This window comes from Mirounga leonina, unplaced genomic scaffold, assembly GCF_011800145.1.
Source record: "Mirounga leonina isolate KUSES-001 unplaced genomic scaffold, KU_Mleo_1.0 Mir_53, whole genome shotgun sequence".
In the NCBI taxonomy this organism is placed as follows: domain Eukaryota; kingdom Metazoa; phylum Chordata; class Mammalia; order Carnivora; family Phocidae; genus Mirounga; species Mirounga leonina.
Window position 1 is genome coordinate 4,204,272 of NW_023270807.1, and position 15,195 is coordinate 4,219,466.

Consider the following 15,195-nt stretch of genomic DNA (forward strand, 5'->3'; position numbering starts at 1 on the left):
ATATACAGTGATTAATTACAATCGTGCTTAGCGCATAGTAAATGCTTGATTAATAATAGATGTTACCTTTATACATTTGACTGTACCTACTTCTCTAAGCCTTTGGTTTAGGAACCTGGCAATCTTAATTTATAAAAGTGCTTTTCTGAGAGGGGTGCCTGGGTGGCTCAGTTAGTTGGGCATCCAACTCTTGGTTTCAGCTCAGGTCATGATCTCAAGGTCGTGGGTTTGAGCCCCACATTGGGCTCTGTGCTCAGTGTGGAGTCTGCTTGAGATTCTCTCTCTCTTCTTCTGCCCCCCTTGCTAAAGTAAGTGAATAGATCTTTAGGGGAAAATAGTGCCTTTCTGAGAAAGGCAAAGATTTACTCTGAAGTCTGTATTCTCCAAAGAGCAAACAGCCACTTGTCTTTTCATTATAATACATAGTAAAAAGTGGCAGGGGCAAAGATTAAGGCAGGAGAAATTCACAGGATCTTATGTGTTCTCTTTCGGGTTTAATTCAACTTAGTTTTTAAAAAATTACCTGTTTAGTACCTCCCAAAGGGAGGTGCCTGGTCTTAAAAAGTTTATAATATAGTCTCTGCACTTAAAGAGCTTATGGTTTCATTGGGGAAACATGGGTTCTTTCATGGCAGACACTCAACGCTTGCTGCTCTTAAAGATGATGCTATGATGACAATCAATGCTTAGATAAAAGAATATGATTGTGTCAGATCACTAGTACAAATAATTGCTGTGAGTTTAAGAACTATTGACTGGAAGATCAGGAAAAACTGCAAGAAGTCCAAATGGACTTGAGTCAGTCAGAAAGTATAGACTGAACTTGGGCTTATGTATGTAATCTGGGCAAAGTATGCCATCTGCATTGTCTTTACAGCCCTTCACAAGAGGACTGGCTATTTGCCAATATAATTCCCATTCCTAAGAGTGCCTTCAGAGATAACCCTAATGACTGCCAGTGATGAGTTCGATTCTCATTTAGTGAGTGAATATCTCTCTAATAAAGTAAGATCACTGAATACAGAAGCAAACTTAACCTAGCCAGGGGAAAGTAACATCATTTCTGTAAAGAGGACAACACAGCTGGGGCACCTGGGTGGTGCAGCCAGTTGAGTGACCAACTCTTGGTTTGGCTCAGGCCCTGATCTCAGGGTCATGAAAACAAGCCCCGCATCGGGCTCAATGCTCAGTGTGGAGTCCACTTAAGATTTTCTCTCCCTCAAAAAGAATGAAGTAATCTCCAAGCAAATTTTCCATTCCAAGAAGAATGCTAAATTTGTGTCATTATTTTGAAAATTAGTTAATCAAAAATGTTTATTTACATTAAAAAGTCCTGAAGCACTATACTGTGAAAAACATAGTAAAAAAAAAAAAGATTCTCTCCCTCTTCCTCTGCCCCTCCCCCACTCATACACATTCTCTCCCCTCTTCTCTAAAAACAAACAAATAAATAAATAAATAGCTCTTTAAAAAAAAAAAGAGGACAACACAGCTCATCCTAGAGTGAGCAAGACTCTACTTGCTCATTAAAAAGAATCTTTGACAAAGTTATACATGGAGGGCCATAAAAAATGGTTCCATGTTTGTAGTACAGTTCTGTGTTTGGCTGTGGTGAGCTTTCCATGTTTGTTTTAGCACCCAACCTAAAAAAGAGAACTAAAACAGAGTTGGAAAAGAGGAAGTATATGTTGAAAATGTAAGTTTCTCCAAATTATCTAGTGGATTTCATCCAATCATGTTAATTCATGTCTTCTTTGTCATTTGGATCTTGAACACCCTATGTGTTAGCCACAGCATAAGCTATTATTCCTAAACCATTAGCTTCAAGAGAAGATTTGAATAGAGAATCTTCCTAGTCTCTTCTTCAGTAAAGACTGAAATAAAGTTTACATCTATTTCGTCTCTCTCTTTCACCTTTTGCATTGTGACATCAGGAGGTCCTACTGATTTCTCCCTCTGGCTTTCTGCTTTTGATTTATTTAAGGAAACTTTTTTTTTAAAGATTTATTTATTTATTTGAGAGAATGAGCAGGAGGGGCAGAGGGAGAGGGAGAGAGAATCTCAAGCAGACTCTGCTCTGAGTGCAGAGCCCAACTCAGGACTTGATCCCAGGACTCTGAGATCATGACCTGAGCTGAAACCAAGAGTCCAGTGCTTAACCGGCTGCACTACCCAGGTGCCCCTGATTTATTTAAAGAAACTTTTATTCATTCATTTCTCACATTATAGGGAATGCAAAAGAACAAAATACTAAGAACCTTTTGCTTCAATTCCTGACTTTACTCAGCCCATTCCCTCTCTCTACCTGTTCATATCTTATTCATTCTTTAAGGTCCACATTAAGTTCTACATCCTCATGGAGCCTTCCTTGACTTCCACCTCCTCTGAACCCTGCCCCTGTGGATGATACTCTCAGAATTTAATCATAGAACACCTTGTTAAATTCCTTAAACTCATCGCGTGTTCCTTGGAAAAGTGGAATGTCATGGTGGGTAGGAGACGGCTCTGCCACGTAGCCTTGGACAAATGACTTCTCTTAGTTTCTGTTTATCTGTAAGCCAGTGAGGATAGTAAAACTGCCCATGCCATAAGATTTATATGAGGATCCACAGAAAGTGCTTATAAAAATGCCTAGGACATCTTTGACGCTCAGTTAATGTTGGCTGTATTACAGTGTCTCTTCTGCTCCACCAGACCCATGCTCAGCACTTAGCCTTTATGTTCAATGAAAGGGTGGTTTCTGCCCTTAATATGTTTATAATCTAGTTGTAGAGACTGAACACATACAGGAAAGTAAGGCTGTTTACTATTAAATGGCAAATGAGATATACAATAAACATGTTTTCACTGGCATCTTTTTGAGGGCTTAACAAGATGTGTCACGGAATCCTTTTTCTTTTTAAGATTTTATTTCAGAGAGAGAGAGAGCGCACAAGCATGAGCTGGGGTGGGGGGGACAGAGGGAGTTGACCCCCCTCCCCCCGCCATTGAGCAGGGAGCCCGAGAGTGGGGCTCGATCCCAGAACCCCGGGATCATGACCTGAGCAGAAGGCAGACGGCTTAACCAACTGAGCCATCCAGGCGCTCCTATCACGAAATCAAAGCAATTTTTTTCATTTACCTAGATGCACTCTGTGGCTTTTCCAAGTTTTACATCAGCAATTTAATTCTTTTTAAAAGATGGCAGACAATCCTCTCACCAACATCCAAAAATATGACATTCTCTCTCTCTCTCTCTCTCACATGCACACACACACACACACACCAAACATGATGGCCCCTTTTCTTCATCAGTTAGACATGCAGGGTTTTTATTCATGTGCCTGGTCTTTTTGATCTGAGGCATACATTTTCCCAGTCTTCTAATAAGGTATTTTGTAACAGTCTCCAAGCTTCCTGTAGTCTTTATACATTCTTAGCTACTCCTTTTTGCTTTTACCTATTGAGTAAATACTCAGGAACTATAAAATCTTTGTGTACAGTGCCTTCAATAAATATTAATTATTTTTACTCCAATTTTCAGTGCTGAATATGTAAAATTCCAAAAATAAATCTAGGTTATGTTTATTTCTTTAAAAAAAATGAATTGGTAATGAACTTAAATATACTTTGCCAGATAATAAAAACACTTTCTTCAGCTTTGCTGAGGAAACTGAAAACAAAGACATTTATAAACTTGAAACAAATGTCACATCTTATCAAGGACAAGAACCAGTTCTAACTTGACTGCATAGATTCCCTGACCCTTCTGAAGTTGGGACACTCTGGATTTCCTAGCTGTCCACCACTACCATGATTATTTCAACTTTAAAAAGAGGTTTTACTTCAGTCTTTTAAAATTGAGATTGTTCCATGTCTTACAGTTTGTAGTGGATTTTTATACATATTCCACACATATGAACTATATGTGAAATTTAAATTTTTCTAAATAACCTTACGACTGTTGAGGTGATTAGAGTTATTTTTAAAGTATAGGAAGTAGCTGGCTTTCTCCAAATTTTCTCCTTTCTTTTTATTTCACCAAACGAGGAGTAAAATAAAAAATAATGGTGAATGTTTCACAGTTAAACTTTTTTAAAAAAATACAGTAATTCGTATACCTGAAACTAATGTAACATTGTGTGCCAACCACACTTCAATTAAAAAAAAAAACAAAACAGTAATTCTTTTTTTAGGAGAGAAATAAGAGATGCAGATCCAAATTATTTCCACCCGATTAATTGCAAATAGCTTATAGAGAAAATACTATACAGACCTACTTACTACATTAGTGCATCAACTAGACTCAGAGGTACTTTAAAAGAGGGTACAGACACCCCTTTCAAACTTACTTCTTCTAAACTTCTGGGATTACAGAAATCGCTTAAGTCATTCCTTTGACAATGACTTGATTAAATCTGTATCAGGTGGGATATGAAAACCACCTATGGATTAATGTGGCTATCGTTCAAATTAACATTAACAAATTCTTCCCTTTCCACAGAATTGTAAGCATGATTATGGCCCTTATGTTTCCAAAAGCACTTGTCATTTAATTATTAGCATGGTTTTTTTGATTCTTTGTTAGATTCTTCGAAACAGCAAAGGCAGTGATTGTTTTTATTATTAGAACTACATTTTGATGAATAAAAACATCAAGTTCCCTACCCTCGAAGAGTAACTTTTAACGCAAAATATACTTGAATGTTTAATAATTATCTTTAAAAGCAGTTTTAAGTAAATAAAAGCTCTTTGCCAAGCAAGGTCCATGTTTTGTAACTTCCAGCTGTGAAGCAGCCACCATATAAAGCAGACATATTAAATGTTAATCACTTTAGCTCTACCTAATTAAATATTTAGCCCTACAAAGATCTAGAGAAAGTGAAAAAGGTTGAACTTGATTTAATGTACACAATTATTTTGAATCACATTCTCTCCCTGGATGATTACAATCAAGTGATATACCTAGTATTTCACCTTTGGAACCTCCAAGGTGCAAGACCATTCCAAAATCATTATTGTCACAATCACAATCATCATTACTGCCATCACAGCTAGTATTTATTAGAAGCTTACTCTGTGCTAGGCTATGTGTTTTACATGCAGACTTTTATTTGCTCCTTACAACAGCCCTATGAGGTAGGCGCTATTATCTTCATTTAGAGTCTAAAGCTTAGAAAGGTTAAGTAACTTAAAAAAAAGAAAGAAAAGAAAAGAAAGGTTAAGTAACTTGATGAATGTCACATAACTAGTAGGTGCCAGATCCCAGATTTGAAAGCAGACTAACCAGGCTAAACCCCTTGCTCCTAACCTTTCCTTTATTTTGTCCAAGTCCGCTTAATTCACTTAAATTTGGTATAAATTGACTTTAATCATGACCTTTTTGTTGGGACTCATTTTGGTCTTCCCTTTCAGTACACATGTTGTCCAAGAAATGTTGGACAAGAGAAGTATACGTCAAGGAATAGGAAAACAAGGTATAAATAATTGAAAAGTTAATTAACAGGCACCTGGGTGGCTCAGTCGGTGAAGCGTCTGCCTTCGGCTCAGGTCCTGATCCCAGGGTCCTGGGATGGAGTCCCACATTGGGCTCGCTGCTCAGCGGGAGGCCTGCTTCTCCCTCTCCCACTCCCCCCTGCTTGTGTTCCCTCTCTTGCTGTCTCTCTCCCTGTCAAATAAATAAATAAAAATCTTTAAATAAAAAAAAGTTAATTAACAAAGATTAAAAAAAAAAAAAAAGCCAAACCCATGATTGTCGGATGAGTGGAGTGGACGGTGAAGAATGCTTGGAGTTATTTAACGATCAGGTCATCCTGAAGGCTGGAGAGGCTTTAATTAAAAGCGAAGAGGGGCGCCTGGGTGGCTCAGTTGGTTAAGCGACTGCCTTCGGCTCAGGTCATGATCCCGGAGTCCCTGGATCGAGTCCCGCATCGGGCTCCCTGCTCGGCAGGGAGTCTGCTTCTCCCTCTGACCCTCCCCCCTCTCGTGTGCTCTCTCTCATTCTCTCTCTCACAAATAAATAAATAAAATCTTTAAAAAAAAAAAAGTGAAGAGGTGAGGGCATCCTCAGAACAGGATGAATGACTCTGCAAAGGCAGAATGTCTGGAAAGTGCTAGGTGAGTGGGAGCATGTGGGGATGGTCCAGCAGGGCTTGAAAAAGCAGAGGGAGGGTAAAGGGGATTGGAAGTGCTGGGTCACATACATTTCCACTTGATGTCTTACTCAGTACCAAGGACAGTTTTAGACCCTGATAACAGGAAATCTTTGAATACTCTGAGTTGAATTTGGGTCATTTCATCTCTTCCTCCTTCAGCTGTTGTATGAACCTCTGTCATCCTACTTATGTTTCATTTTCCTATCTGCAAAAAGGGAATAATTCTTATTCTCTTGGGTTTTCTCCTAGTTATAAAAAATGAGAGTTAGGCCATAGTACACAAACAAAAGGAAGATGCAGAATTGTATAAGATAGATTCCTAAAAGCTGTAAAATATCTGGGCACATCTTTATAAAATGAGCACTGTAGAAAACTTTCAATGAAGCATTTAAATTCATTAATGATTGCAGCTATAACAGATCCTGGAACCTCTTTTCTCCTTTAAGTGGTAGAAACTTGAAAAATATTAAAATGGGATGCAGTAGGCTTTCAGTTACTTAGGCCACTGACAATTCAATTTATGGATTACATAGAATTTTAATTTACTCATTTCACACGTCGTTATCAACTCTACATGAAGTTTAAAAGGACAAAGGATGAAAGTGGAATTGGCCAGTTTTCCGTGTTATTTCCATGGTGGGGCAGAGAGTGGGGGGATTTCCTTTGAGACAAGACTCGGTGCAGCCAATAATTGCTAGTATTGCCAGACTGGTAATAACAGGCTGATGAAAAGGTGAATACAACGTGAAAACTCTGATTAAATCAAGCGCACCCTCCCACCCTCGTTTTACAGGAGGAATTTTCCTCTCTCTCCCGCCCTCACAGAAGGGGCTGAGACAGCATCTGGCATCATAATACGAACATTTGTTTCGTGATTCCTCTTTACCGGGCACTCTTAACACACCACTTCTTAGGAATCAGGATTCACTGGTACTTTTCTGCATTTTTTACATAAACGTCGGCTTGAGAATCTGGGGGCTGATTTTTTCACCAGCTGTCAGAACCGGGATCTGGACCCCTCCCCCGAATACGCCGAGCTCTCCCCCAGTTTTATTCCAGGCCTGTGACACCTCCACTCCCTCGGTGAAACCGCCGTGACTCACATCTTGCAGATCCGTCGCCCCCCACGCGCCCCCAGCACACAACCCCCGAGGACCCAACCCGAGCGCACAGCGCCTCGTGAACACGCCCAAGCCGACTTGGAGGTCTCGGGTCTGAGTCACACAGAAGGACCACCCTCGTCGGCATTCCCCCCCGCCCAGTCCCTCGCACCCCGGCGCGCCGGCCGCCCGGTCTCCCCGCCTGACACACCGACGCCCGTCGTCTCTGCGTAACTTGTTATGCTCCAGCTCGAGCCCTTGACCCAAAAACCTCCGAGAAACAGAGAGCCGCAGAGCCGGCCTCGGGCGGCCTTTGATGGCTTTGTTATTGTTTGGGTTTGAATCGATACGCCCCTCCCCATCCTTCCTCCCTCGCCGCTCGACACCCAGCTCCCGCCTCCACTCACGCCCCGCGCCCCTCCCCCTCCATTTTGGCGCCTTTTCCTTCCCGCCACGTCGTGGAGGCGTAGAGACCATTCTGACCGCGGAGGCGGGGCGGGGCGTGGGCGTGGCGCGCCGCGTTATGCAGATCAGTCGGCTTCTGGTTGGCTGGAGACGGGCCGGCGGGGGCGGGGCCGGGCGCGGCGACTGAGCGCGCGGGGCGGGGGCCGAGGGGAGGCGCCCTGTCCCGCCGCTTCCCCACCCCCTCTCCTCCCTCCTCGGGCCCGGCAGCCCGGCTCCCCGCCTAGGCCTCCCGGAGAGGCCCCGCCCCATCCCCGCCCGCCCGCGCGCCCCCCCCCCCCGCCGGCGCGCTCCGCCCCTTTACTCCTGGCGGCTGGGCGAGCCGGGCGTCTGCTGCAGCGGCCGCGGTGGCGGAGGAGGCCCGAGAGGACTTGGCGGCAGCGGCGGCGGCGGCGGCGGCGGCGGGACCGGCAGAAGCAGCAGCAGCTACAAGCTCCCAGTGCCGCGGCGCTGCCGCACGAGCCCCACGAGCCGCCCACCCCGCCGCCCTCGGCGCTCCCTGACCCCACCGGCGTGTCCGCCAGCCGCCAGCCCCGGCAGCGCCCCCAGTCGTCCTCCGACTCGCCCTCGGCCTTCCGCGCCAGCCGCAGCCGCAGCCGCAACGCCACCCGCAGCCTCAGCCCCAGCCTTAGGCACAGCCACCGGCACAACCCTAGCCCCAGCTCCTGCTGCAGCTCCTCCAGACACAGTTCCTACGCCGACACCCTGGAGGTGGGGATGCTCTTGTCCAAAATCAACTCGCTTGCCCACCTGCGCGCCGCGCCCTGCAACGACCTGCACGCCACCAAGCTGGCGCCCGGTGAGCGCCCCCCCCCTCAGCCCGAGGTGGCGAGGCGGCTGGACCCCTAGGGTGAGAGCTGGGGGTTCGCGGGCCGGCACTGAGTCCCCTGTGCCTCCCCTTTCCTAGGCAAGGAGAAGGAGCCCCTGGAGTCGCAGTACCAGGTGGGCCCGCTACTGGGCAGCGGCGGCTTTGGCTCGGTCTACTCAGGCATCCGTGTCGCCGACAACTTGCCGGTGAGTGGGCGCCCCGCCGTGGGGAGGGCGCGCTGGGCAGGGGGGCGCCTGGGTGTGCTTTGGCCCTGGCGAGAGGATCTCATGGAGACTTTGGGGGGGGGTTTCAGGTGGCCATCAAGCACGTGGAGAAGGACCGGATTTCCGACTGGGGAGAACTGGTGAGTGCCCTGGAGGGAGCGACCCCTAGGATGGGTGGGACGAGGGGCACCCTCCGACTCCCGCACTAAGGCAGCCCCCTCGCCCCTGCAGCCCAATGGCACCCGAGTGCCCATGGAAGTGGTCCTGCTGAAGAAGGTGAGCTCGGGCTTCTCCGGCGTCATCAGGCTCTTGGACTGGTTCGAGAGGCCCGACAGTTTCGTCTTGATCCTGGAGAGGCCCGAGCCGGTGCAAGACCTCTTCGACTTTATCACGGAAAGGGGGGCCCTGCAGGAGGAGCTGGCCCGCAGCTTCTTCTGGCAGGTGCTGGAGGCTGTGCGACACTGCCACAGTTGCGGGGTGCTCCACCGCGACATCAAGGACGAGAACATCCTCATCGACCTCAATCGCGGCGAGCTCAAGCTCATCGACTTCGGGTCGGGGGCGCTGCTCAAGGACACCGTCTACACGGACTTCGACGGTGAGCCAGGCCTGGGGGGGAGCTGCCGGGGGGGAGGATCTGCCCAGGTGACTTGGCCTTGCCTGGAGGCCTCGGCCGGCTTCCCTCTCCGGCCCTTTGTAAAGGTCATCGGGCCGTCTGGCTCGATGCTAGCAGGGGTGGGGCGAAGGAGAGCTTCCCAGCGTAGTAGAGCCGGAGATTTCCAGCCAGCTGAACCTGTCATGTTTCTGGCATGATTTTATTTTTTAAGTGGAATTCAGTGGGTTCCAAGCTTTCCCGATGAATAAGAGGTTGTGGGCAACCGGCCGTAGCCCAGATTTCTGAAGTCTGACCCAGTTTCCCCGCCAGTAAAAGGATGGGGGGTGGGAGAGGGCGGGAGAGATGAAAATTGATGCCGGTTTTGTAATTTTTGTTTTGTGTTCTAAAGGAGTTTTCTGTAAGGTTAGTTTGTAGAGCTGCAGTTTTTCTCCCCTTTGATCTAGGGACGGATAAAGGAATAGAAACAGTTTCACTAAATATTTTTGTTGAGCTTTTTCTTTTATTTATTTTTTGGCGTTGAGGGGTGAGGGAGTCGGGAATGAATGTTGTGAAATAAGATCTCTTGCCGGTTTTGAAAATTAGTTGGGTGTCTCTGCAGAGAGGATGAACAATCTATCCTAGGGAGGGGCTTGGAGCGGGTTCTTTCAGAAAAGATGGAATAGAGAGCCTGAGATCAAAGCAAAGGAGGGTGGGTCGTCATCTGAGCGGCTTAACCTAACAAACGACAGCCTTTCAAAACTTGTGACTGGGGCTTGTGGTTTGTGTTTATTTGCCCTTGGAGGACGCTGGGTTGGGCTGCATTTTTTTGTATTTAACAGTTAATGGCTGGCCGGGTCCTCCCTTGTTTTTTCCTCCGAGTCTTTGCTGCCCCCTGGTGAGCACAAGCGGGATGGCCCCCACTTTTTTTTTTTTTACAACCCAAAGTTTGTAAACAGGAATCACGTGGTCTGAAACCCGCTCTGCAGCTCTACCCTTCCAGTGAGGGGAAGAGAGAGGGTGTGGGTATCTGCTTCTGCACGCATAGGGTGGGGAGGAAGCCTCCTAAAGGGCACCCTGACTTAAGATACAGTATATTGTGTAAGTGCCCTCGACTGGATCGTATCTGAGAGGAGATCTCACCCAGGCACCTGGGCCACCTTAATGCAGTTTAAGGATAGTCTGTGGGATACCTCCCTTGATTGTGTGTAGACATTCATCCCTTCATCCCATTGTGGGTGGTCCTAACAAATACACGCCTCAGGCTTTGGGTTTGTGGCCAGCCCTGTTTGTTTGTTTCTTGGAGCAGTTTTATAAAGAATTTTGGTTTATGGTCTGGACCAGTAGGGAGGTGGGTGGGTAAGCTTTGGGTTGGAGAGATGCTATAAGCCACTCATCCACTCCTTTTAGCCTACGGGGAAAATGAAGTTAGCACAGCTCCTGTCCTGGGAGAAGTAGAGGGGTGTTCTGTTTTGTTTTAAGGAGTCGTCAATCAGTATACCACTGAGTATGTGAGTTGCTTTGTTTTATTTTTGCTACAAGTGTGTTCTCCTTTTCTGTTCCCCCGGCTCCCAGGGACCCGAGTGTATAGTCCTCCAGAGTGGATCCGCTACCATCGCTACCACGGCAGGTCGGCGGCTGTCTGGTCTCTGGGGATCCTGCTGTATGACATGGTCTGTGGAGATATTCCTTTTGAGCACGATGAGGAGATCATCAGGGGCCAAGTTTTCTTCAGGCAGAGGGTCTCTTCAGGTAACTTGGGAAGCCCCCTGTTGAGGAGAAGGAGTAATCACAAGGCAGTTAGTCCTCAGGGGACAGTCTCTGAATTCTGGAGAGCATCACCTCTCCAGGGGATGCCACAGCCCTTGGCTTAGCAGTCCTAGGCCAATGAATCTGGAGCGCTGGCCCTCAGGAATTGAATGGTTTGCACCTATGCGTTCTTTGAGAGGTCAGAGAAAGAGCATGTGTGAGGATATTAAGAAGAGACCCATCTCGTTTCAATGAAAGGTTTTTTGTTGTGTTTTTTGAAGTACCAACAGTCCCTATCCCTCAACTCCTGGTTGTTTTGCCAGGGAGTGAAGTTTAGGGTTCTTTGAGCCTTCTCCCTTAAGGCAGACTCTCTAAATATTGCGGTTCCAGTGACCTCATTGTGGGTGGTGTTCATATTTGTAAGTTGTAGGTGAATTGAATCACCTCATCATGCTCACTGATGTCTCATCAAAATCCCTTGTCATCATTCTTCCTATTTCTAGTGAGTGGGTGTCGTGGGAAAGGCCCCAGCTATTGAAGTTTGAAAACCACAGGTTTAAGAGGGGAGCTTTTTTTTTTTTTAACTGAAAGCAGATTGGAGGATCCAGATCTTATTACCTTTCCATTGAATTAATAAGAGTTCTAGAAGTTCCTGGTCTCTCTTGGACCCCAGACTTGTGGGCCCCTGGGAAGCAAATTAGCAAGACCTTTGCATTGCAAAAACAAGTTGAGTCATACATAACCTCTGTCTTGTTTTCTGCAGAGTGTCAGCATCTCATTAGATGGTGCTTGGCCCTAAGACCATCAGATCGGCCATCCTTCGAAGAAATCCAGAACCATCCATGGATGCAAGATGTTCTCCTGCCCCAGGAAACAGCTGAGATCCATCTGCACAGCCTGTCACCAGGACCCAGCAAATAGCAGCTTTTCTGGCAGGTTCTCCCCTCCCCCGTCAGACCCTCGAGGGAGGGGAAGCTTCTGTTTCCAGCTTCCCGAGTACCAGTGACACTTCTCGTCCAAGCAGGACAGTGCTTGATAACCGGAACATTTACAACTCATTCCAGACCCCAGGCCCCTGGAGGTTGCCTCCCAACAGTTGGTGGGGAGAGACTCCACTCCAGGTGTCATAGGCCTCAAATCCCCCCGTAGATGCTCTCTCCTTCTCACAGACGTCCAGCATTGCTGGGCTCTGCAAACTCCCGGGGGTGGGGGTGGGGGGGTCAGAACCCTGCCATGGAACTGTTCCCTTCATCACGAGTTCTGCTGAATGCCGCGATGGGTCGGGTAGGGGGAAAATGGGTTGGGGTGGGATAGGACTAGCACCATTTTTAAGTCCCTGTCACCTCTTCCGACTCTTCTGAGTGCCTTCTGTGGGGACTCCGGCTGTGCTGGGAGAAATACTTGAACTTGCCTCTTTTACCTGCTGCTTCTCCAAAAATCTGCCTGGGTTTGGTTCCCTATTTTTCTCTCCTGTCCCCCTCCCCCCATCCTTTATATGAAAGGTGCCATGGAAGAGGCTACAGGGCCAAACGCTGAGCCACCTGACCTTTTTTTCTGCCTCCTCTAGTAAAACTCCGAGTGAACTGGTCTTCCTTTTTGGTTTTTACTTAACTGTTTCAAAGCCAAGACCTCACACACACACACACAAAATGCACAAACAATGCAAATACAACAGAAAAACTGTAAATGTGTGTACAGTTGGCATGGTAGTGTACAAAAGGATTGTAGTTGATCTAATCTTTTTTAATTTTGCCTTTAAGTTATTTTACCTGTTTTTGTTTTTTTTTGTTGTTGTTGTTTTTGGTGGTTTTTTTTTTTTTTTTTTGGAAAAGATGCGCATTCTAACCTGGAGGTCAACGTTATGTATTTATTTATTTATTTATTTGGTTCCCTTCCTGCTCCAAGCTTCCACGGCTGCTGCCATAGTTTTCTTTCCTCCTTTCCTCCTCTGACTTGGGGACCTTTCGGGGAGGGCTCGCTCTGTTAGGGTGACGGGTGACGGGACTCAGGCAGGACAGCTGCTACAGCTCCCTGACAGCCGCGGGGGGGCCCCTCACCGACTTCCCCCAAGCGGGGGCGGGTTCCGTGGGGCGCGGGGGTGGGCATCGCTGACTGGTGTATATAGCATAGATATATGAAAAGCAATTCTGGATGGTGTGCCTTCCGGATCCTCTCTGGGGCTGTGTTTTGAGCAGTATGTAGCCTGCTGGTTTTATCTGAGTGAAATACTGTACAGGGGAATAAAAGAGATCTTATTTTTTTTTTTTATACTTGGCGTTTTTTGAATAAAAACCTTTTGTCTTAACTTGTGGCTCTTAAGTGTTGTCCGTGCAGAGGTGTGCTCATTTACTGAGCACTTGGGAAGCGCCTACAGAACTTAAAGCCCAAATCTGGTTTCCTTCAACAGGTCTCCTGGGATAGCCACCTTTCTGAAGTAAAGATGTGGCCCAAGGGTAGGAGTGGGGGGCAATCTTGGATGGACAGAATTGGGCCCCCGGGTTCCAACCTCTGTTGCCCCCATGCAAATTCTAGAGCTGCGCTAACAGGAAGTGTGGCCGTTCCCCGGTTGCGCTGGGCACCTTTCATGGGAGAGCCTCTTATATGACTAGGGGCAGTGGAACTAGAGAACATTGCCATCACTGCGGAAAGTTCTATTGGACAGGGCTGACCTAGAAATAGCCAACAGCTCTATTGCTAAACTGACGAAGCTTCCTGCTGTCGTCTCTCCTAGCAGCAAGACGTTTTGGGCACGTACATGTGACACGACACATGTTAAAAGCTTACTGAGAAACCAGATAACCTGTATTACTCTCGGTTCCCGATTCAAGTTCCCTTCACCTTTAGTGTGGGGTTGGGTCATTAATAGATGGGTGGAAATGTTTTTGACCTAAGCAGACCTGGGTTTTCCCCCTCCATTTGCTTTACAGACCTTAGAATGGGAGTAGATGAAATGTTAGCTCTGCCGTCTTCCTACTGCTTGTGCTGGGATCAGTATTTTTAGTCTGATTTCTCTGCAGGAATCTTGAAGGCCCTTGTCCTTTTTGTGAGTTTAATTTTTTTGAAGTTGACCCTACCCCTAATGTGGGGCTCCCAACTCACGAGACCAACAAGAGTCTCATGCTCTACTGATTCAGCCAGCCAGGCGCCCCTGTGAGAGTTTAGTTCAAACTGGGTGGCAGAACCCGAATCCACTTAGTGCACATGGCCTAAATACATCCTGCTAGGCAGCATGCTGGAGCGTCTGCTGCTGTTAATTTGCATATTAAGTATTAGTAAATTTTTTTTCCCCCCTAAATAAGCCTCAGCAGCAGTTCTAACATTCTTCCTTGCCTCGTGGGTCATCCGCGTGCGCCCTCCCCTCGGTGCACGCACACACCCTCGGGACACTGGTCAGAGGCTGTCTTGTCAGGTTGCTGGAGGGGCCAGGTCACAATAACTTCTCACTCGTTGTCTACCCTTAAGCTTGGACTCGGTCCCAAGCCCCAGGCAGGAGAGAAAGGAAGGATTTCTCGGTTTTGGGGGCTGATTTCCTGAGTTCCTCTTTTCTCCCTACCCCCACCCAAGCACACACACCAACTTCCAATCTCGCGGAGCATGAGTGTTGTATGCCTCATCCTTTCCAGTAAAGCTGACACTTGAACACTTAAAAGTTGCTCCAAACTTCTAACGAAATCTTGCAAAGCCCCACCCATCTTTCCCTTGAAGTGAATTTCTGGCAGTTTCCCCATCCTCTTGAGACTGCTAGGGGTGATGGAAGACAGTGTCTCTTGGAAGAAATAACATATTGTGCTCCTAATGAGTGCAGGATATGAGGGGTTGTATGGGAAGGGTGAAAGCACATTTAGTCTCTTGTCACTGGCAGCTGACAATCTAGTGTGGAAAGGGAGTTGATGACTAAGACGCCTATGGCCACAGGAATACTGGGGGTGTGGAGGGGGGAGCGATGGTTATGAGCATTGGCTTGGGATTCACTCTTTTTTTTTTTTTTTTTATATTTTATTTATTTATTTGAGAGAGAGAATGAGAGGGAGGAGGGTCAGAGGGAGAAGCAGACTCTCTGCCGAGCAGGGAGCCCGATGCGGGACTCGATCCCGGGACTCCAGGATCATGACCTGAGCCGAAGGTA

General features: G+C 47.0%; 1 protein-coding gene across 2 annotated transcripts; it reads left to right on the top strand.

The window, feature by feature from the left end:
* The first annotated feature begins 8,034 nt into the window (after positions 1-8,034).
* PIM1 (Pim-1 proto-oncogene, serine/threonine kinase) lies at positions 8,035-13,369 on the top strand. 2 transcript variants are annotated; one of them, XM_034990798.1, is made up of 6 exons: positions 8,035-8,495; positions 8,604-8,710; positions 8,818-8,868; positions 8,939-9,326; positions 10,896-11,072; positions 11,833-13,369. In XM_034990798.1, exons 1-6 carry the CDS (start codon positions 8,414-8,416, stop codon positions 11,988-11,990), a joined length of 963 nt encoding a protein of 320 aa, XP_034846689.1. In that variant the 5' UTR covers positions 8,035-8,413; the 3' UTR covers positions 11,991-13,369. The 2 variants fall into 2 exon arrangements, with proteins under 2 accessions (XP_034846689.1, XP_034846690.1); XM_034990799.1 differs by having other exon boundaries at positions 8,037-8,495; positions 8,960-9,326.
* Positions 13,370-15,195: the final 1,826 nt, after the last annotated feature.